This window comes from Petromyzon marinus, chromosome 24 (assembly GCF_048934315.1).
Source record: "Petromyzon marinus isolate PM22_M1 ecotype Great Lakes invasive population chromosome 24, UKy_Petmar_22M1.pri1.0, whole genome shotgun sequence".
Lineage (NCBI taxonomy): Eukaryota > Metazoa > Chordata > Hyperoartia > Petromyzontiformes > Petromyzontidae > Petromyzon > Petromyzon marinus.
Genome location: NC_133690.1, coordinates 14,989,190 through 15,011,924, shown reverse-complemented (window position 1 = coordinate 15,011,924; position 22,735 = coordinate 14,989,190). Strand labels below are relative to the sequence as shown.

The following is a 22,735-nucleotide window of genomic DNA, read 5'->3' as shown; positions in this document are numbered from 1 at the left end:
AATACATTGCGGACAAAGAGATAATTATAGAGAAGACCTGAGTACCCATTCAACACTATTGTTGTGTGAATTAGCTATGCTGCATTGTTTTTAAAACATTGACTTTGGTCTGAAATCACTTCCTTGCTGAGGATGTATCTCAAATACCCCTTTGCTCTAGAACATCGAGATGTACCGTATGGGGTGCGTGTATAAATAATAATCATGATCATGATGATAATACATTATAATGAAGATGATCTTCAATTAAAAAATACAAGTGTACATTTGATTCACTGCCCTTGCATTTTGTTTGTGCGTGCATGTGCGTGTGCGCGTGTGTGTTTTTAAATGTGCAGGATCGTTCGGCCTTTTCTGGTACATATTCTGGTTGTGCATTGCCTACGAGAGCCCGGCCAAACATCCCACCATCTCGGACGAAGAGAAGACCTACATCGAGGAGAGCATCGGCGAATCGTACGGGATTTTGGGATCGACGCAGGTGAGCATCGATGCCATCACACCCAACACGTGATGTTTACTCCTTCGCCAGGTATACAGGAGGTCGTGGGTTCGATCCCGACCCTGACACTTGCGTCTGTATATGTGGAGTTTGCGTGGTTCTACCCGTGGCTGCGTGGATTTGTCTTAGTTTACTCCGGTATTTCGCTACACATTTAAGTAGCATGCGTTGTTTCGCTGCTATACATTCCCACATGATAAGCCATTTTGTTGGCCTACCATTTGTGGCCAGGTCGCTTCGGAAAAAATATCTGTAAAGCTCGGTGTGGCTTACCTGGTAAAATAAAAAATAGTAAATAAATACAAAAATAGCCTTTAACATTGTGCCGTTCATGTACTGCTTGGACGAGGGTCTCCCCAAGTGATACGCGGGATCATGGCAGCATGATTTGACCACGCCGGTCATTGCGAGTTGTTGAAGGTGGAGGCAGACCCTCATCCAGCAGTGGATTAAGACAAGTGCGTGTGTGTGTGTGGTGGGGGGGGGGGCATAGACGAGGGGAAATAGTACAGTACAACATTATATTGCAGAACAACTCTCTGCTGCCAACACCATAGCCCCGCAATGGCCTATGACAACCTGTTTGAATGCGTAATGATCACCTGTGCAAGTTACTGTTCAGGCTCAAAATCCTGCTTAGCTTTCGAGACCTGACGAGATGATTTGAGTGATGTGGTCAACAACACTTGCCACGCCATAATGGAACTTGTTGTTATGATTGTTATAGGCTTTCACTCTATATCTATACGATGTCAGTGGGTGTGATTTTTATTCTTCTACTTTTACGCACGGCGCTTTGAGATACCTCAAGATGAATTTGTAGCCATTGAAGAAACACACCTCTGTACAGAGCATCAGGAGGCCGTGTGAATTCTACAGGGCGCTTAAAAAAATGTTAACACTTAAATGGGACTATCGTTTTTAATGGAAAAATAACGGAAAATATGCTGTAACCTGATAACAAATGTATGCTAATAGTTTCAAAAAGTCAAAGAGTCTCTACTTCATTGGACCTCCTTTGCCAGTACCAAAAGTATTGTGGTTAATGCAGATATGAATCCTTGTAAAAAAAGGTTTCAGTTTTGTTGCCAGAAAAAAGGGTAAAAACCCGATTGTTATGAGTCTCTACCTGTTCGCCATCATTGTCACATGCCTATAATCTTCTCCAGCTGGTCTCCAGAGCCCTGAGGCACATTTCTCGTGGTATTGTTACAAATTCTCAGAAGTGTTAAAACATTTTTTTGAAGCACCCTGTATACTTTGACCCCAATACAAAGCCGCAACGTCGTTTCCTCGCTCGAGGACCCATCCGCTGGCAGCGTCCTACGCGCTCCACTCGTGCGTTGGTTCACAGCAAGAATCTCACCCGGTTCAAATTCGTAACACTTCGATTAAATCTCATCCCACTGCCATCCGCCGATGCATGCTCTGTTGGTCGCGAAAGCCTACGTGTTAAACTGCATACTCTGTTGTTACGTTACGTTGACTTTCTGTTCACGGCAAGCAATGGATACATGCGACACGCACGCTTGGCCAAGCACTTGCATATCGGGGTTACCGTTCATCATCACGTGTCCGATTGCTATTGTGTCACCCTTTGTGAGCATAAAAGGAACTCACAAACGAAAACTTCGTGAAAGACCCAACGCAGAAGATCTCTAGGTTTGATCTTCCACGAAGCTCACGGTCCACCATAAATCGCATCCGTGCAAACCATGGCAGATGCGGATACAGTACCTGATGCACAAATGGAAATTTAAAAACTCTCAAGCAGTGTGCGACTGTGGTCATCCAGAACAGACCGTACAATATATAACGACGCGATGCCCCGATCTACAATACCAAGGAGACATCACAGCAACACACTCTGCTGCTCCTGACATGGCTATTATCTGGGCTTGACCACCTGAATGTGAAATTGCAGACGTTGCCCTGCATCTACATCAGCCATACGAAAGTAGAATATGGAGTAATACGGTTGTTACGCTTCAGTAAGCCGATGGGATGGTATAAAGTCTCATCTGCCCCAAAAAATAACGGTCGCGGAAGAATTGGCAAAAGTTCCCTGAGAAATTATGAATGTGTATTTTATTTGCACCTGGGTAAGACAAGTGTACGTGGTTCACTTTGCTATTTTGTTGTTGTTGGAAAACTCCGGGCACCTGTCATTTCTCAGCTTCGCCATGAATTTATACAGTGGATCCATATAGTGCATTTGTACAGTGAATTCGTACAGCAGATTCATGGAGCGTATTAATACAGTAGTTCATACAGTGAATTCATGCAGTGCCACTTGAGACTTCTGAATATAAACTTTTCATGAAAGTGCTTCTATGTAGACTGGCCGGAGCAATTCCTATCCATTATTCATGATCCAATCTATATGCAAATATCGTGGTGGCTTAATTATGGCGTATTTATGGCTTAGTATTACCGTTGTGCATTTGTATTTCACTTGAATTAAACACCCGCATGAAGCTGTGAAATAAATCAGTTGCACATTTGTACGCTGCGCAATATATATACTCTGAAAACCGCGCCACAGTGAAGGCCACCGATCTCAACACATGAGTGGCAATGAATCTGAACGGATAATAATTGACACCTCTTAGTTCATTCGCTGTTGGGTGAAAGATTTTCCCCATGCCACCATGCCTTGCGCAGAGTCTGTCGAGTTGGAAAGCGTTGCTGAAACCCACAATTCCTGTCCACGATTTTTATGTTTTTTATTCTTTCCCTCTTTCTCTCTTTTTATCGAATCTCAGAAATTCAAGACTCCCTGGAAAAAATTCTTCACCTCCATGCCGGTGTACGCCATCATCGTGGCCAACTTCTGCCGGAGCTGGACTTTCTACCTGCTTCTCATCTCGCAGCCTGCCTACTTCGAGGAGGTGTTTGGCTTTGAGATCAGCAAGGTGACTGCAGAGCACAGCACGTGGCGCGGTGTGGCTTAGCGTGGTGTGGCGTGGCGCGGTGTGGCGCGGTGTGGTGTGGCGTGGTTCTTTTGCTGAAGCCACCGGCTGCTCTGGCTCCTGGCTCAGCTGCTGGGTCGGATGACAGCTGCTCCATCGATCCAAACCCCACCCTGAACACAATCTACCGAGGCTCCCTTCACAATCCCCCAAGCTGTTGCATTCACGTGCGCCCGTACAGTTAAAGACTTGAGTTTCCTTCCCAGCCAGGGATAACGTTCGTGGCGAGTGATGTCCGAACCGGTTCTGGGTTGCCCCCAATTGTTAGCTCCCTGCGCTATGAACCTCGCAGCCTGAGTTTGATTCTCCGTCACGGGAAACGTCAGTGCCTACACCAGTACTGGTCCCCTTCACCATACTGGTCGAAAGTGGTGAAGTATGGTCAAGCTATTTCCATATCGGATACACGTGGTGTGGTAAAGCAATGTAATCTAATCACCAATCTTATCCAGTATTGAGATACATAATTGTAACTACGCTTTGCGCTTTTACGTGTGAATTATAGATGTGTTTTGTATATATTATCTTTTGATTGTTGCACATATTTTTCCAATTCTCGAATCAAATTTTTTAATCAAATTGTGACAGTTTATCCAACAACTGGAAATATTCATTGTTACAAGCCCAATGTTCATCATCGTCATCATCGTCATCATGGCATCGTCTTCTTGATGTGTAAGCAATATGGGGTTTTTCTCTTACAACTCCGACGCGTGTGGCTTTTAGTGTCTGGTTCAGAACACCTGTCAGTGTCACCCTATCCGGCGTGAACTCCATGTGGCCGAGCAGTGTGTGTATGTATGTTGAACTTCTTTCGCCCGCGTACGGAGGCAACCATCTTCACCGGAGGTGTATGCAGACACGGGGAGTGACTACGCCCGTGCTGTCCACGTTTGTGTCTGTGCGCGTGTTCACACGCGAGTTCGATCCTCGCTCATGGCCAACACCGGTGACGATTATCTGAACCGGTCCTGGGACTTCCCTACGTCGACTCGGCCTCAAATGAGTACCTGGTGCTGGCCAGCCGACCCCCTCGTTTGCTGTTTCCGGCCTTCATAGGTGCTCGCGAACAGCACTTGGCCCCAACAGTCTGTTTCGGCTATACGGGGGATCTTTGTCTTTGTTCACAACGGGAATGGTGGCACAGCGGTGAGCATTCTGCACGATGAACCCTGGCTTTCCGATGTCGATGCCCAGTAATTGATAACGTCAGAGGTGCGTATATTGATCCAATCCTGGGTCCTCCTCGAGGTCAACTATATTCTTGCATCAGCATTTTAACCACATTCTTGAATCAAAGTGTGACCCCAGATTGTGGCAATTCGTCACCTTTCTGGAGAGGATGAATACGACAACAAAAATGTGTAAACTCACGTGCCTGGCGATGTCTATGAACATCTACACAGCACTTCGGGGACAAAGGTCACCAACCGGGCGTGGTATTGGCCACACCGACGCCCCGGTGTGTCCACGCTGGCTGCCTTCACAAGGTGCTCGCTGAGAGCAACCTGGCCCCCAACAATCTGTGTAGGCCACGCGGGGGCCAGGATGGGGGGATCTCTTCGTCTTTTTGGTCACAAAGGCAGCAAGGGAGAGAGAGAACCCCCGTGTGCCGCTGTCACCTCTTGCAATGGGGATGCCTCTCGTAGCCTTGTGGAGCAGTGGCCTTGGCGCTTCATTATCCGTGCTCGCGAGCGCGCATCCATAGCGACGGCGCGTCGGACACTTAGCCACAAACGCTAACGAGCAAGACCCTCGGTTAGTCGTCCTTCGAGCACGCAGCCGGGGCCCGTCTATTGTGATTGCAATTAATGCCGTTAATGAAATGCTTTGGAAAAGGCACCCACAATTAATAATCTCGCTATATTCGTCGTACATTGAATGTATTTAATTAGGTGTTTTTTCTTCCCCTTTTCATAAACAGATTATTCATTGTTGGCATTACTTTGCCTCGGATGGTTCATTTTATTTAATGGCCATGTGTTTGAGCTCTCCAATCTATAGCGTGGCGGTGCTTTGAAGTGATTTTGAAGTCGAAATCTTGTCAGAACAGCGGTGAACAAAAACACTTCACCCGTAATTAATTTGTTTGCGTAATAATAACAACAACAACTATGATCCGCCCAGTAAAACAAACACAAGAGAAATATTCCTCTTGTAATCTGTCCGGCAATTGGGATCGTGAGTTCGGCTCTGCAGATTGTTCAGGCGAACTCGTTGAACTCTGAAGAGGATGGCCATTCAACGCGTACTGCCGAGTCAAAATTCGGCACTCAGTTCTCACGCCGCAACGTTTATTTACTGCTACCAGATGCGACGGCAGATCATGGTGCTCGCGTGAAAGCGTTAGCATGAGGTGAACCAGCCTGCAGCGTAGTTATAACTATTTTTATTATAATTGTGATGTAACTTGTAACGTGACGCACGGCACACGCTCGCTCTCAAGGGGAGACAGAATGATGGAGGTCCAAGTAACAACCGACAAGCAGGAAGCCAGCCACGTGCCGGCACCAACAAATTATCCTGATGGCGGTACCCCGGGGTACCAAATAATACTAAATGGGCCGAGGCAATTAAATATTTTATTTCTGGGACACTATTTTTTTCCAGGGGTGTTACTTAACTCCGCGACTGGGGTACCAATCAATCCGAAATCAATGCCACACTCCGCCATGTCGAAACGCCAAACATCAGCATAAAAAATCCGTTATCAAAAAATTCTACTTTGAATAGTGCATCGTGTACGGCTCGTCGAGTTGAGTCGATCGACGCATCGCCGACCATCAACAGACTAAAAATGACTGCATCACGGACATTATGCGAGAGCCGGGGCACTAGGGTACCCCGGGGTACCGCCATGAGGTTCAATTGCCCAAGCTCTGCGGTCCACTATATATGAAGGTGTTATCGGCCAATTCATGGGTGTTTACATTTATTTCAGTTCCATTTATTTGGTATAGCCCTGTGAGTCATTCGGCTATTGAATCGGGTGCAACCGCAACAAACAAAAACATGAACAAGAAAACATCTTAAAGTGACTATGTGCATGTGGGATGAGCACCCAGAGCTAAACGCACGTTCACGAAGGGGAAACACTGAATCCCATACGGACGGAGCGGGGGCGGAGTCGACATTCTGGCTGCATCGCGTTCTCCTGGCGAGCCGGGGTTACGGCACCTGCCCGTCGAAGCATGCAGGCCGTGCAACTGCACCGTTGCCCACGAACTAGAAAGGGGGCCATAGGCGCCGGGCTATACGGAGAGAGGAACAGGAATTGCTCATGGGCAGACTCAGTGTTGCGCGCCTCGCCACGTTGTTTAGGTGACCGCGACGATTCAGACGCCAATTGCACCATGAACAAGGTATTGACACGCGCGGGGAATTTGGTTTGAAGATGAGTGGCAGGCAAATTCAACACTCGGGGTCAACCTTTTATTTTATTTTGAGCTGAGTTGCCTGATAGCTGGGTATCCTCACGTGACATGTAAACATTCAGCCCCCATTCCCTCTGCGATTCCATGATTCGTCATAATTCAGCAAACACTTCGATTCAATAATGAAGATGTTTTCATGTCCTCTTCTTTGTATGTCTTTGGTGGTAATGTCTGCCTCACATTGTAGTGTCTGTATTGTTTGTTTCACTTTTACTGTCTTGTACTATCCGTATTTTTAGGGGTTTTTTGTTGACTGTCTCATCCATTTGGCAAGTTTGCCCCGCGATCAAACTGAAAGGTCTGAAACACAGTTTCCTTTGTGATAGACTTGTGCCGAAAGACTGGTGCGATTGACAAACGTACGGATGCTCTCGTGGATTTGTTCACCACTCCCATGTCCATTCATTCATCCATGCATGTACGTATGTCTCCATCTCCTGCAGGTGGGCATCATCTCGGCTCTTCCCCATCTGGTGATGACGATTGTGGTGCCCATCGGAGGACAACTGGCCGACTTCTTCCGCAGCAAGAAGATCATGTCCACCACTACCGTGCGGAAGATGATGAACTGTGGAGGTGAGTGGGTCCTCGTGGCTACAGCTGGGGGGGGGGGGGGGTCTCGTGGTCACTGTAGAGGAGGCACTCGTGGCCAGTCTGGCCTCGAGCTACGGGGAGAAAGGACAATAGCTGGTGGACAGAAATAATTTGCAGAGGGGCAGCTTGGGAGGGAAATGCACCGGAGAGCATCACCATCGACGAGGAGATGGAGCGATCAAAAACTTCTGTGTAGGTGATATAACTGCTCAACCCGAGCTATTAATACTTTGATATTTGCATTGCCTTTGTGCATGCATTGCCTTTGTGCTTGTTATCATGGTTATTATGCCTTTGTCCTGTTTGCCTTTTGGTGTTCTCTGGTCTAAAACTGAAGAAGGCTGTCTCTGGTGTAGGCCAATCAGTTTCAAAGACAATGCGTATAATTATATTATCTGAGTATGTTTGTATGTATGTATTGCTGACTTGCAATAGTTACCCATTTGGTGTTTGAGCATCTTAACACCTGTTTTATTGCCGGAAAGGGTAAAGCCTATTCTTTTGTTTCCCATGTGGATTATTACGTGACAGGAGGATGAGAGATAGTGGCGTCTTTGGGAGGCCTTATTACAGCAGTGGATTAAAGTTTATGATGAGAATGATTAATTCAGGGGTCAAATTTTTAAAATGTTTTTTTTGTGAAGCCTTGGCCTATGAATATTTGTAAATGGAGGTTTTCCAAGTGTGCCGAGTCTCAATGTAACATCATATATTTTGATAATTAGATTCCTTGGGTAATGCTTTGGATGGTGTGATGCAAAAAACAATTGAAAGTCAGATAAGCCCAATTTGGTTATTTGAGTACAATAAAACATAATGTTATGCCATATTGATAATATGGATATCACAACACAGATTTCTTCTCCATGTATTGTAGAACTGGACATGACAATTATTTTGACACGGCATGTACTGTACTCCTGGGCATCAAATTTTAAGCCACTAATCTTGAAAGCACGGCTTAGTGGCAGAGAATACTGCGCGCGTTTGTATTCCGATTCAAAAGTCTCTGCACATTGGTGTTTCAACTCAAACAAAGCCACTGGACAAAGCATTAGTTCGGCAAGACAGTCTCGAAACAACGACAGCTCAGATGCTAACTTGTGAAATGCGCCAAGATAGAAGCAAATGAGCAGCGCTGCAATTGCTTGCTCACGGAACTGCTTGTGAAACGGGGCCTTCCCACTACAAGTTCCTCGAGAGAGCCCCTCCATGAGGGGTACGTTGCCCTGCTTTCCCATGCTGGCCTGACGTCTTGGAAGAGGTGGAATAACCCACACTTTACCCCACCACACGGCAACCTGTCGATCGCCATCTGTAGTGAACCCAATTATATACTGCTAAGTGAACAGAGTCAACGGTTAGGAGGGGGATGTTTAAGAAACTCGCATCATTGTTTCAACTGCCGTGCTGGGAGAGTGAACCTGTGACCTCAGCGTTCAGTGGGCTACCCATTACACCAGGGCAGCCTCTAAGTCTAATGCTGAATTATGATTCGTAAGAGTTCTTAGCTGGGACGTTGGCATCCAAGCGTCATTAGTTTTCGAGTTTCATCTCAACAGAATGCGTTATCCCCCCCCATGCAATCCAGGCTTCCCGCACACGGCCAGCATTAACGGGCATCCTGTATTTGTGCTGTGAATGTGCTTTGATTTCGGCTGATTAAATTCAGGACATGCGGTGGAACCCGAGTATCTGCCACAGTCCAACATTCACGCAGCGGGAGAAAAATAAAGGATAGAGAAAAACGAAATTAAAACGAGAACTAGTTTTATGTTTTACCAGGTAAGACCCACTGAGGTATATTGCTCTTTTTCACAAGCGATCTGGCCACAAATAATAGCCCAACGAACTGGCTTTCCACGTGGGAATTTCTAGCAGCGAAATAATATAAACACATGTTGATTCTAAACGTGGCGGTGGAAAAACCAGAGGACGTGACCGCGGGGAGAGCATTCAAACTCCAAATATACAGGCGTCAGGATCGGGATCGAACTCAAAGCCTCTTGTGTACCAGGTGAGGTAGTTAACATCTCGCCACCGTGGCACCCCAGCGAAGAGTAGCGGTCGGAAGATACAACGTTAGGTGATAGGGCCAAATCTGAAGTTTTTTCAACAGAAGACCGAATGTTCCTGGAAACCAGATTGCGCGATGCCCGTTCCTCGTGTTTCCTGGTGGCGGCATCGCGCGTCGCTCGGCACGACGCCCTGAAGCGGCTCCCGCACAGCACGGAAAACTCATCGCAGAGTTCTACTGCTCGAGCGAGGAAAGCTACGCATAGGGGGGGGGGGGTTAATTACTTCATAATGGCATTCCAAGAAACACCGCTTAGTGCCCGAGTCTGGTGTCCTCACTCACTCATTGATTTCTTTATTTAACCATTCTTTCAATCAATTGATCAATCTATCCATGCAATATTTAGCGCATCCATTAATTCACTCACGCGTGTTGACATGTCTTTCGCCCCGTAGTACGTAGCCCAACCTCGCGTTGACCGTTTATTCGGCCCGCACATTGGAACGATGGGAGGCGACGCTCCGGTTGACCCCTCGGCTAACCGTGCCGTTGTCTCATTGCTGCGTGTCCGTGCGAGTGCAGGCTTCGGCATGGAGGCCACTCTGCTGCTCGTGGTCGGCTTCTCCCACGGCAAGGGCATCGCCATCACCTTCCTCGTCCTCGCCGTCGGCTTCAGCGGCTTCGCCATCTCAGGTTCGGCGGACAGCGGCGATCGGGGCCCTCGAGCAAACACAATTTAACAGCAAACAAAAACTCGCTCCGAGCCTGTGTGCACGGGGAGGCCGCGATACGGAGGCTCTGGGCTTGGTGGCCATGAATCAGAGAGCATGAGCATGGTGGTCATGCTCCTGACATTCTTGCTATGGCCACTGTGATAGACGGACCCTGAGTATCTTGGCTATGATACAGACACCTTGGGTATGCGCGTATATGATGCATACATCGTGAATGTGGCGGGTTTGATCAATCTCCGCATGTTAAACTCAGCTGCGTCTTACTCTGGCCCCCTCTCGTCGACGGCTCCTCCACACCGAGAATGCAGATGTTGTGGTCGTTACTTAACATCGCCTCCGATTCACCCCCTCACCTTCCACTCTCTTGTACATCGTTCATCCCCCCCCCCCCCACTCTGACTGAGTCAGTTAGGGGCCATCCATTTAGTACGTACGCATGGAGGGGGGAGGGGGGGTTAACCCAAACGCGTACGCTTGCATATGGGGGGGGGGGGGGGGTCTACTGACAATGTACGCATAGGAAACCGGGGGGGGGGAGGGGTGAAGCCTCGATAATAATTTGTCTACATTGGCCTTCAAATAAGTTAGTCCTGCGGTGGACGATCTGTTTGCATAAACACGTTAATATTATTAATCCTTGATCGTTTCTGCGTGGATTAAATATCGGCCGTTCTATAGGATTCGGGGTGGGGGGGGGGGTGCGTCAGGCGTACGTACGCAGGTCGGGGGGGGTGTAACAAGTTCGCGTTGCGTACAGGGATGTGGGGGGGGGGGAGTGGTCAAGTTTTGACAGATTTTTGAGTCCCTACTCAATGGATGGGCCCTTAGCGCACCGCCGAGACTTGTACACTCTCACGCCTTGGCTGATGCCGTGTGCGTGTGCACAGGCTTCAACGTCAACCACTTGGACATCGCCCCTCGCTATGCAAGTATCCTCATGGGCATCTCCAACGGCGTGGGGACCCTGTCGGGAATGGTGTGCCCTCTCATCGTGGGCGCCATGACAAAGGGCAAGGTGAGACGTGCCGCCACGGGCTCGCAGCAGGGCCGCCAAGGTGGTGAGATGTCACCTGCGACCTCGCCTGCTATGCAAGGAGGTCGTGGGTTCCATGCTGACCCTGACACCGCTGCATATTTGGAGTCTGCACGTTCTCCCCGTTGCCGTGTGGAATTTTCTCCGGGTCTTCCGGATGATTCCCTCCACATTTAGAATCGACGTGCGTTCGGAGTATTTGTGTTGCTATAAATGTCCACGTGATAAAACCCTTCCTTGGAGCTATCATATGCGATAGCAAGGTCGCTTCCGAGAAAAAAAGAGCTATATAGCTCAATGGGCCTGGTAAAATATTTTTTAAACAATTGCTTATAGTTTTAAGTTCACGTGCACGGAAATAACAAAAAAATGACTCACGTAAATAGAATTCACTAAACGAGGGCACCTCCTGTTGGTGTGTGGCCCTACGGAGAGATTCGTTAGCGGATCGGTGTCGGGAACCGAGACTTCGATTCGGTGCTTCGTGAAAATTTGAAGACAAAGAGGGAGCGGAGGACGCGGGTGAGTCACGCAAGCCGGAATAGCAACCGTGGGAGATGAAAGCGGCAGGCGCTAATTGGCACCGCTCGTTGTTTATTTATTTATTTATATGTTACCTTCAACGAGGGAAACGGTGGTGGGGGATGGGGGGGGGGTAAGAGCAAATTAACGCTTTTTATTTTTAGCCTGGTGCTGCTCTGCGATGAAGCATCCGAGCGGTTGCGTGTGTTTTAGCTCGTGGACGTGTTTTACCCGAGCGTGATGCGTATGTGTCACTACTGATGACTTATTTGTATTTTCACATTGTCGTTATTATATGCGTGAAAAAATAATGCATTGAGATGTATAAATGTAATCACGATTCATGAAAAATTAGCAAACAAATGGGTGAGTCATTTAATAATAATGGCATACACAGATCAACTCAGACTTGGGTTTAAAAGATGCATCGATTCATAGATTAGAATCGATCAATATCGATGATTATGCCCACGATATATGCATCTATAATGTTGTATGTGATGGGTTCATGCGAAACCTATACGCACTGGAGGCAACGACATTGGCCTCTCTTGGCCATTGCTGCCTTGAATCGTGAGAATTCAATTGCGAGAGGGGTTAATCGTTGCTCCCATAGCGATTATCATACAGGCTACGACCCATATGAGAACTCATCCAATTATCCGTGACCCCTTTGATGAACTGGAGCTGTGGGGTATGAGAGCCGTGGGCTACTCTTCCTATTATCCGTGATCATCGACAATGCATTGTAGGAGAGCTTCCTATGAGCTGGAAGAAGATAAATTGCAGATAAGAGGAGATGCTTGTTTTCCACATCACAACGGATAAGAGGGCTTTTACCATAACTCTTCATTAAATTGATCCATATGAGTACGTGCAATTTAAAAAAGGCTACAAAAGACGAAATGTGCTCTTTATATTTTATTGGTTTATTTTCCTTTCTCACTGCATTTTTTTGTCGAGAAGTGCAAGCGATAAACCACGATGCTTTGACGTCACGGAATCGTGCTGCACGGCGGTGTGCGACATTCACGAGCAGGCGGAAATCTCTCGGCCACAAAACTGCCGTGGGTACAAGATTGCCCTTTGATTTAGTAGCACAGCCCCGGCTGCAAGCATTAGCCGAGCAGTAAATGCTCATTAGGCTGATATACGATACCAGCGTCGATCGATCAGTGTACTGTGGCTGCATCAATCATAGCGCTATACAGTCCAGACTGCGCAGGGTTGTGTGTGCGCGTGCGTGTATGTATGTATGTATGTTGAGCTTCTTTCGCACCGTACGTAGCCAACCATGCCCATCAGAGGTGCGGTGGGGAAGGACAGCAAACTAAACACAAAAAGCAGTTCTAAAAAAATTAGTTTTCAATGTCGATTTTAAAAGTGCACAGCTTCAGTGGCTTTCTAATATTGGGTGGAAGACATGTTGGCATGATTAGTGACATGCTGTCAGCCAGAGTAGAAAAATGTACATTCCCACTTTGAGCTGCAGAACAGCAGAACTCTAAAAATACACAAACACACAAATACATATATATTTGGGACGCAAAAATACAGATTTTTTTAAATTCGGCAATATTTTTTCTGTATGTAAATGTTTCCAATCTTTTACTGTGGCACGGGGTTGGTTTGACCACAAATTCTGACACGTACCCGAGTTGGGACCGAGGCCCCAGTCGGCGTGACATTTGTATTGTCTGTGTTTTTGCGAGACATGCGGCAGACTGGCTACCTCGTAGCGCATCACTGAGTCTCGAGGCAAAGCTTTCGGGAGGGTCCTGCAATTGGGACATTTGGCCAATTCCATTCATGAGTGTTTGGCTTCGTGTGGGGTGAAACCAGAGCACCTGGAGAAAATTCACAATGCCATCCGTCTTCCGCGCGCATGCCAACATCACCTGGCAAGTCCTAAGTGGTTATCCATCCAAGCACAGTACTGACCACGCTCAATCGCAGATTAGCTTCGAATATCGGATGAAATCTGACTCGATCCTGCACCATGAGGAGGCAAGAACAATGGAGGCATATCAGACGCTGCGATGGAATTGACCTCCTTCGTGGGCTGCATCGACTTGCCGTGGTAGAGCGTTTAGCAAATATACGAGCACCAGTCCCACGCGCGGTCAATATTGTGCCGACGAGATGCGGCTCTGTGTCCCGTGCAGCAATTTAATCACCAGGGCATTCACCGCATGCAAATAACTATTGGGAAATACCTAAAGGAGTCTTGCGACTGTGAGGCTTGTCAGAATAAATAAATAAATAGTCCAGACATTTTTTTTTGTTCAACTAGAAGACTATTGTATGCATTCCTTGGATGAGTTTTTTTTTTGTGGCATTCTGTTTTTCTTGAAGATTTCAAACGTTTACTAAATAACACTGCATTTTAAAACAATTTCGTCTTTAAACTTTGACAAGCACAGGAATTTATGAAGCATAGAGACTCATAATGGCATAATGAATACGTGCGTCGCGAGTGCCTGGTTAACTAAACAGCACTCGTGAATGGGGCCGGTTAAATTGAGCTCAATTCAGTCGCTCAATTCAGGCTCTTCACCAACGGGGTCAGCTGTAATTTTCGACGGGCAGCAATTTTCCTATTTCCTCCCACCGCCACCACCCCATGGCAATTACCGCCGTTTCATCGGGCACCATCAATTTAAAAAACAAAGCGTTCCGTGGCATTATCCCCCCCCCGCCACCGCCCCCTCCTCTCTCTCCAATCGTCTCTCCACATCTCCGTCGCGCGCGCTCGCAGACTCGCGAGGAGTGGCAGAACGTCTTCCTCATCGCGGCGCTGGTGCACTACGGCGGCGTCATCTTCTACGGTTTGTTCGCCTCCGGCGAGAAGCAGCCGTGGGCCGACCCCGAGGAGACGAGCGACGAGAAGTGCGGCTTCATCAACGAGGACGAGCTTGGCGGGGACGACTTCGCGGAGGGCGAGGCCGAGACGGCGCTGGGCGAGGGCGGCGGCGCCGGCGCCGGCGGCGGCGGCCTGGCCGGGGCGTCGGGCGGCAAATCGTACGGCGCGACGGCGCAAAGCAAAGGGAGCTGGCCCAACGGCTATCAGAGCAAGGATGCGCCGGGCCAGGGTGGAGACAGGGAAAGCTACGTGTACGCCGATCCCGGCGAGAGGGACTCCTCTTGAGGCGCTCGCCCTCTTTACATTTTCTCTCCTCCTCGTCCTATTCCCCTGCCCACTGCCCCCCCCGCCGCCGCTGACCCACCACGGTCACACCCTCTTCGCTCCATCTTTGTCGCAGTGGCGTTTTTCAGGGCGACGGGTTCAGGTCGCCGAATCGTCCCTACGAGGTACGAGGGGTGACGACCCCCCGCGGTCAATGCGAGGCGACCGAACGCGCCCCACGGCCCCCTACGGCCTCCCCCCACACCCCCCCGCCCCCCCGTGTGATGCTGGCGGCCGGACGTCTCGGCGGTTTGGGGTTCAAACCTCGGCGAGTTGATCGGAAAGCCAAAGTGTAGATGATGAGGCCAGATTGTGCCAATCGTCACCCGAGGAGAATGCATCGGCCTTGGCGATTCACCACGTTGTTGGTCGGCACGTAACAATTCATCCGGATTAATTTCATGGCCCGCGGTCGTGATTTAATTCTAAAGTAAAAAAAAAAACTGCTTGTGGTCACTGCGAGCTGACTGCAATGTTTGTGAATTTCAAAGAATCGATGTGCACGTGCACAATTATGGCGCAGATATCTAAAGCATGAAAATAGATTTTAATTGATGAATCGAGGCATCTTTGCACACCTCACCGTCGGCAAAATATTTGCAAAATCATCGAACAAAAAACACTTGAATTGAACCTTAGGTTTATTTTTCCGACGAATCAAGAATGACAGCTCTCCAATTTGTTTTTCGGTTGTACCGCACGTTCAGAATTCATGTTCGACGTTTCACTCCACACGCTGGCACCCTTTTTCAGGAAGTGAGTGCAGAGGACTCCCAGCACGAGGAGCGAAACGTCGGAGGTCTTGCCGAGCAGCACGCGGCACGACCCGAAAACGCAGCCAACAGCCGTACGATCGCACAACCGCGGATAAACCTGCAGAGAGACTCGATAGATATTAACACTCACCCCACACTACGTTATTCCGGATTAAAGTAAAATCAAATAAAAGAAGCAAATAGATCAAAAGAGCATCGTCGCCGGGCAGTAACGGTTAAGGCTGTCATTCCGTGCTGTAGGGGCTGACAGTATTGAACTCCACTGCTGGACACATCGGTGGTGTGTGTGTGTGCATTTCCATGGACCATCTTGCTTGAAATATTTTTACGGTTAGGATCATTAAAAAAAGAGAGAGAACAATAACACAGATGTATAAGTGTATATATGAAAATATAAAAACAAAAACGGTAAAAAAAAGATAATATAATTATAGCAACGCTAACTATAGTGAAAATTTAAAGCGTAGTCGCCGGTTCATTTTGTCCGTCGTTATTTCCGCTCGAGTGTGGAAGACATTCCCAAGCAGTGGCCCATGTAAATGTTGGCGAGCGTCTACCGGGCGCGTCCGTCTCAACCCTAACGCCCTGCGCCACCCCTCCCGTGTGTTTCTCCCCATGACGCGACACGCACGGACACGCACGCACGGACACACGCGCGCACACACACACATACACACGCGCACGTGCTTGACGGTAAATGTGCTGTCCTGTTGGTACGTGCTCCTTGTCTCCTGCCCGCCTGCCCGCCCGCCCGCCCGCTACCCGCTCTGCCATCTCTCCGTTCATCAACACCTCCTCGTCCCCTTCCGACCAAACCCCCCGGAGCATCATCGTAATAGCACAAAGTCGTTATGCAGCTTGAACAAAACGAAACGGGGGGGGGGGAGGGGGGTGGGGGGAGAAACCGAAGCGAGCAACCGGCCAACCAACAAAGCACATTATGCAGTAAACGTTTCTATCACGATTCGCTGTCCCTCGCTTCTCTGATTGCCAATCGCACACATCTCCTGCCCCCTCCCCCGAACGGTGCGCAGTGGGCGAGTGGTTGGCGAGCCCGTTGCTCCGCCGTTCCCGCGGTGAAAACGGAGCGTGCGATGTTTTCTCTCTCTCTCTCGTGTTTTCGTGGACAGAACCGATTCCCCCTGCAGGCATTTCGTCACGGGGAAGTATGTATGAGTCTTAAGTTTGGAAGTCTTCCCCCCCCCCACCCCTCCCTCCTTTCACTCTCCCCGTATTTCTCCCGACCCAACGTCCACGGCTGTGTTGCAGACGACTTTGGGGGGGGGGGGGGGGTGCTGAATGGGATCTTCATGTACAGCCACTTGCACTTTTGGGAGCTGTACTCAAATGTTGTGTATCACGGTGAATATAAATCATGTGGTGGAAGAGTAATTGTTGAAGAAAAGAAAAAAAAGTCCATTCAAAAACTTATTTTTGTTCCTGTGTGTAAAACTGTATCTTTTGAGTTGTTATTTTGAATCGGCAAATAAAAAAGCACAACAAAAACAACTGCACTACTCCGGTTTTTAATTTTCATACCTGTCAACCCATACGGTTTACCCATAATCTTGTACAGGGAAATTGAGTTTTTAGGTCCGTACGGCGTACAGCCGTTTTAATATGGGCAAAATGTAAATGCTCACCCCGAGCCCTCAATACTCTGATAGTGCGCTGTTTTTGAGTTGTACGCCTTTTGGCGTCTTCTGGTCCAACACCAGTGGAGACTAGGCTCTAAGAAAAGCCGTCTCGGGTGTGGACCAATCAATTTCAAGGACAGTGCCAATATTATTATCAGAGTTGTCTCTTTTGTTTGCATTTTGACTGCTTGTGTTGTGGTTATTGCAAACATGATGCCTTGAATAAAGGTGTCAGTTTTTGTGCCAGTTAAAAGGGTAAAACCTATTCCTATAACATTTAGTCTGTTTGTGTTTCTCCCTTGTGATGGGACTTGTAGAATGAACGGTGAGATTTATAAAGGCACGGGGTGCCCAAGAAGGTCTGAATTGGTCTGTAATCAGGTAGGGCACTGATAAGGGGTTGACAAGTGTGGATTTTTAGTTTGTCACAAGTTTCCTCTGCTGCTTGCATGGGTTCCCGATCAACCTGGAACGTGACGGTGATGAACAGCCACGTCTTGGCAGTTGGCGCTCATTCAACATTATTTTATTTACCCAGCCCAGCATGAGTCTCATTTGCCAGAGTGACTTTGGGGCACGTGTCCGCTGTCGGTAGGGGGCGACGATTAGTGTCTGTAATCTCAATTGAGCAAAGTGCATTGCAATTTAAACACGTGGCAAATTTGGGCCATGGTACTGGCACACGATGGCCTGCTCTTGCGAATGACGTCGGGGGTATCTTTAAATAGACACTGTCAAGTGCAGGGGGCTATTACACACCGTGGTATTGACCGGCGCAGCCCGCTGGATAAGAACCGTGAACCTCTGCAACGAGTGGCGAACGCTCTACGGCAGCTGGGCCGCCTCACCGCGTATGACCAAATCACCCAACATGGCCTCCGGCATGGGCAGACATCACAAGCTGAGCAGGGCTCACCAGAGTGGTCGCTAAGGTGCAAAAAATAGTTGACAGAAATTATGAATGATATTATTTAGATAGGTGTACTTCGGGGTGTTGCTATGTTTTGCATGTGTGTGGTTGTGGGGTGGCCAGGGAGTGAATGTTACTCTCTTGTACGCACGGGATTTCTCCAGGTTATCTGTAGGTTGTCCCGCTTTCCTCCCACATTCAGCCAGACACCTTGTAAACTAAAATACTACAACGAGCTACTTTAGTTTCAACGCGTAGGCTGTCACCACCAATATTATCCATTCGAGGATTTTTTTTAATAGATCGCGTAAATATGAATGTGTCATTAAATCTGCCACCACCCGACACAGCCAATTAGTAAGGTTTGTCACGTAAACAAAACATGCCAATTAGTTACTAGTTCAGCACACCAGCGTGTTGGAGAGTAAACCCACAACATTTACAATTTAAGTACGACGTTTCGCTAGTAATTACAACCAGCTTCATCGGGTTGTGGTGGCTGGTTTAACGACACATTTATACTTACACGATCTAATCCAAAAAAAACTCTTGCATGGAATGTTTTATTTTATTTTACGAGGTAAGGCCGACTGGGCTATATAGATTTTTTCGGAAGCGACCTGGCCATACATGATAGCTCAACGAAGTGGCTTACCGTCGTGTGAAAATGTATAGCAGCCAAATACTCTAAATGCATGTTTCCAATTGTGTAGGGATAAACCAGAGAACCCGGAGAAAAATCCACGCGACCACGGGAATAACATGAAAACTCCAAATATACACGCGTCAGGGTCCGGATCAAACCTACAACCTCCTGCATACCAGGCGAGGGAGTTAACACCTCGCCACCTTGTTGACTAAGGGCACCGCATTTCGTGGGTGTCTCTGAGCGATATCTAAAACAAATGTTGGAGGTATCCGGACACCCACTGTATCCACAGTGGCTGTGCTGTTGCCTTGAGTTCAGTTCACCTTGGCTGATATAATTAATCTTGATTTGAAGCTTTCGTGACTGCAGGAATCCAGTCTCTTTGGTTCTTTCGGTAAAGTCACGTATGTATAAAATATATATATATATATACCTACGTGACTTTACAGAAATAACCAAAGAGTATGATATAATTAATATTTTTTGGTTTCCCTACACGGAGGCTTTTTTTGTTCCAAAATTGATCGAGTTTGCTGATGTGGCTGAACATCTTGAGCCCACGTGTTCAATTAGCACATCAGCAAAGTAGGCTACCCCAAGCACATTACTGGTGTGACTGCAATTATTGCAACTCTAGGTTAGATGTTAAACAGGAATAACTGGTTACCCGTTATCAGAAACGTCGAACAGGGGACGCTCTGCTACTTCTCTGGCACATTCGGTGGATATAACCCAAACAAAGAACATCTGTTTTCACACCCAATTACCACAATAATTTATGTTTTCATGAATAGCTTCAGTAAAAGCTTTCAAACCCTCGTGCAGCATGATACAAAGTATTATGACTAAATAACGGTGACATTATGAACGAAATTCACGACACAGAACCAAAGTTTATCCTTTGAAATCGCAGTGTAAAAACGGCAAACGGTCAGCGACAAACAGTACCACTGAAGGTGTAATAGATACAGACGTCATAGAAGAGTCAATACGTGTCGGCTTAATAAAAAAAATGTAGAGTACATATATGTTCAATCAATGAAGATCGGAGCGCAGAGCTCAAAGCAACGGGGTGCAGAGCATCTAGGTGATGAGATTAAAACAGAATAGAAAGCACAGCAGATGCGGAGATCCATCCCAACGCGACGTGCAGGGGTCCCGCGTACGTTTTAAACACCAGCCCACCAGGCAGCTCCTGAGTTGGCTCTCTCTCCTTGTCTTATAGCTGTTCGTGCACCAGCCATACGTAACGCATCTTCTCTGCTGGAGTTCCTGGTGTCTGGAACTCGCTTCTCCACTCCCAGCCATCTGTGCTGTTGACTCCCTGCGCCAGGTCAAGTCTAGGCTCAGGACGTTGCTCTTTGCCTCTGCCTATGACTGGCTGTCTTCTCTCTGCAATGGCACACCACCTTCCGAATGTGTACCAGTGCTGGGATGGATGTCAACTGTGCAATAATGGTGCTTATAGACTGCAGGACTGCGTGGTGGGCAATCCAAGTTGGTGCGTCATAATTCATTATTGTACTATACTTCTATGGCTCCTATATCTATGTTCCCCGCATTCCCCTACCAGCACTGACTAGCGTGGTGAAGTATGGTCAAATAACATGCAATATATTTGTATGGCATGGGGAGGCTCTCATCCAGCAGTGGATTGACAAAAGGGCTGTACACGTACAATTGTGATTGGGCGTAGATGGAGCGGTGGCAGAGTGGTTAGCGACCCACTGCACTCCCAACCTGCCAGCCAACCTGCCAGCCACAGTTAGATTCCCCAGCCATGGCTAACATCAGAGGGGAGCGACATCCGAAGCGGTTCTAGGCTCCTCCCTTCACCAACCCGCATGGACAGAGTGCGGTGAAGTATGTTGAAACGTCCCCACTACGGTGCTGCTACGGTGTGGGGAGGCTTTAACCCAGCAGTGGATTGACAAGGGGCTGTATAAAGGTTACCAGATGAGCTCGAGCAGGCTTACGCTTAATAAGGGGTTAGCTTCAACCCGTCTAGATGGTGCGTTGCAACTACCCTGACACTTGCGTATTTATAGCAAGGATTGGTTTTCACTCTTCCTCAATGTCACATTGAGGAAGAGTTTAATAGGTTTTGGGTTTAATTCACTCCCCAAAAATGCCACATATAGCCTCAACAGACTGTTCGGGCAAGTGCTGTTAGCGAGCACCTATTAAGGCCGGCTACGGCGCACGAGAGGGTTGGTGGCACACGAGGGGGTTGGCAGCACCACGCCCGGCCGCCTTTGTCTCCCCAGTGGCGATGTTTACACCGAGCACCAGGTACTCATTTGAGGCTGAGTCGACCTAGGGGAGGCCCAGGACCGGTTCAGATAATCGTCACTGGTGTTGGCCGTGAGCGGGAATCGAACCCGGGTCGCCCGGATCATAGTGCAGCGCGCTAACCGCTACACTACCGCTCCCCACTCACGCACACACACGCACCTGCATTAACAGCAACCACAACGAAACCCATTCGCCGACAGCCCTGCTCTCAAGTGGAACGATTATGCAACGATGGCCCTTTCTCATCGCAATATCGTCGTGATGAAGACTCATCAACGAGTCACTCTTTATTGTACAATAAAGTGGGCATCGGTGACTCACCACGAGGGAGCGGGAGCGGTGCAAGGGGGGGGGGGGGGGTCACGGAGCAACGGGAATGGAAACAGACACCCGTTACGCCCTCAGCGGCGAACACCGACGTTCTTACGCAACAAATCGCACGGGAAAGTTGTGGTAAATAACAATTAATAAATAACAATACGTTTAAACGGACAGTTTTTATTTATTTTACGGGAAGGTGAGTCTGAATGGCCATTGAACCAAAACCGCAAGCTGTTCTGGAATATTCTACCTTAAGGGCGGTGTTATTTTAGGGACGTTTTTAATGATTGGCTATTGCTATTTATTTAGGGGGAGGAGGGGGTTATTATTTACTTATTTATTGGTGTTTGTGCGCCACTGCCACGAACGCGGCGTCAAACATTTGTTTTAGTGTCGCGATGAAGAAGCTCACAGAAGAGCTCACGAACTCTGGGTTAAAGTTCACTCCGAAATTCAGGAATACATTGAAGACATGTTATGAATACATTAAAGACATGTTATGAATACATTAAAGACGTGTTATGGATACATTAAAGACATGTCATGCTCAGAGGGCATACGAGCAACTCAAAGGAAGTGGGTTTAACACGTGGGCTTTCGCGACCAATATCATCCATAATATAGGTTATTTGGGTTAGATGGCGTAAATATATAAATGTGTCGTTAAACCCGCCACCACCCGACACAGCCAATGAGTAAGGTTTGTCACGTAAACAGAACGTGCCAATTCGTTACTAGTACAGCACAGAGAGTCTGATGAAGCTAGTTGTAATTACCGGCGAAACGTCGTACTCGGAATGTTGTGGCTTTGCTCTCCAACACACCGGTGTGCTCTACTATTAACGAATTGCCATGTTTTGTTTTCGTGACAAACCTTGCTAATTGGCTGTGTGGGGGTGTTGGCGGGTTTAACGACACAATTATATATTTGCGTGATGAAGTAAGACCAAACAACCCCCCCCCCTCCATAACCGGCATGGTAAGGTGATGTGTTTATCCAGCATTGGATTGCTAAAATACTATTATTGTGATGGAATGTTTTTGTCAGTCGCTGGCGACCGGGCTGAGAGACATTGAAGATCCCAGTGGTGTAAACGTGCGCGGCTGTGAAACCCGTATGATTCAAAACCCAAGATCTCAGCGGCGGCGTCG

General features: G+C 47.9%; 1 protein-coding gene across 1 annotated transcript in view; it reads left to right on the top strand.

The window, feature by feature from the left end:
* Positions 1–17,280, top strand: part of SLC17A6 (solute carrier family 17 member 6) — a 46,743-nt gene extending 29,463 nt beyond the window's left edge. The window contains exons 7-12 of the mRNA XM_032960051.2: positions 339–481; positions 3,268–3,417; positions 7,352–7,484; positions 10,102–10,212; positions 11,141–11,268; positions 14,567–17,280. Of these exons, the coding sequence (XP_032815942.2) occupies positions 339–481; positions 3,268–3,417; positions 7,352–7,484; positions 10,102–10,212; positions 11,141–11,268; positions 14,567–14,956 (1,055 nt within the window). The 3' untranslated portion in view covers positions 14,957–17,280. The remainder of the gene's footprint in view (positions 1–338; positions 482–3,267; positions 3,418–7,351; positions 7,485–10,101; positions 10,213–11,140; positions 11,269–14,566) is intronic.
* The last annotated feature ends 5,455 nt before the right edge of the window (positions 17,281–22,735 follow it).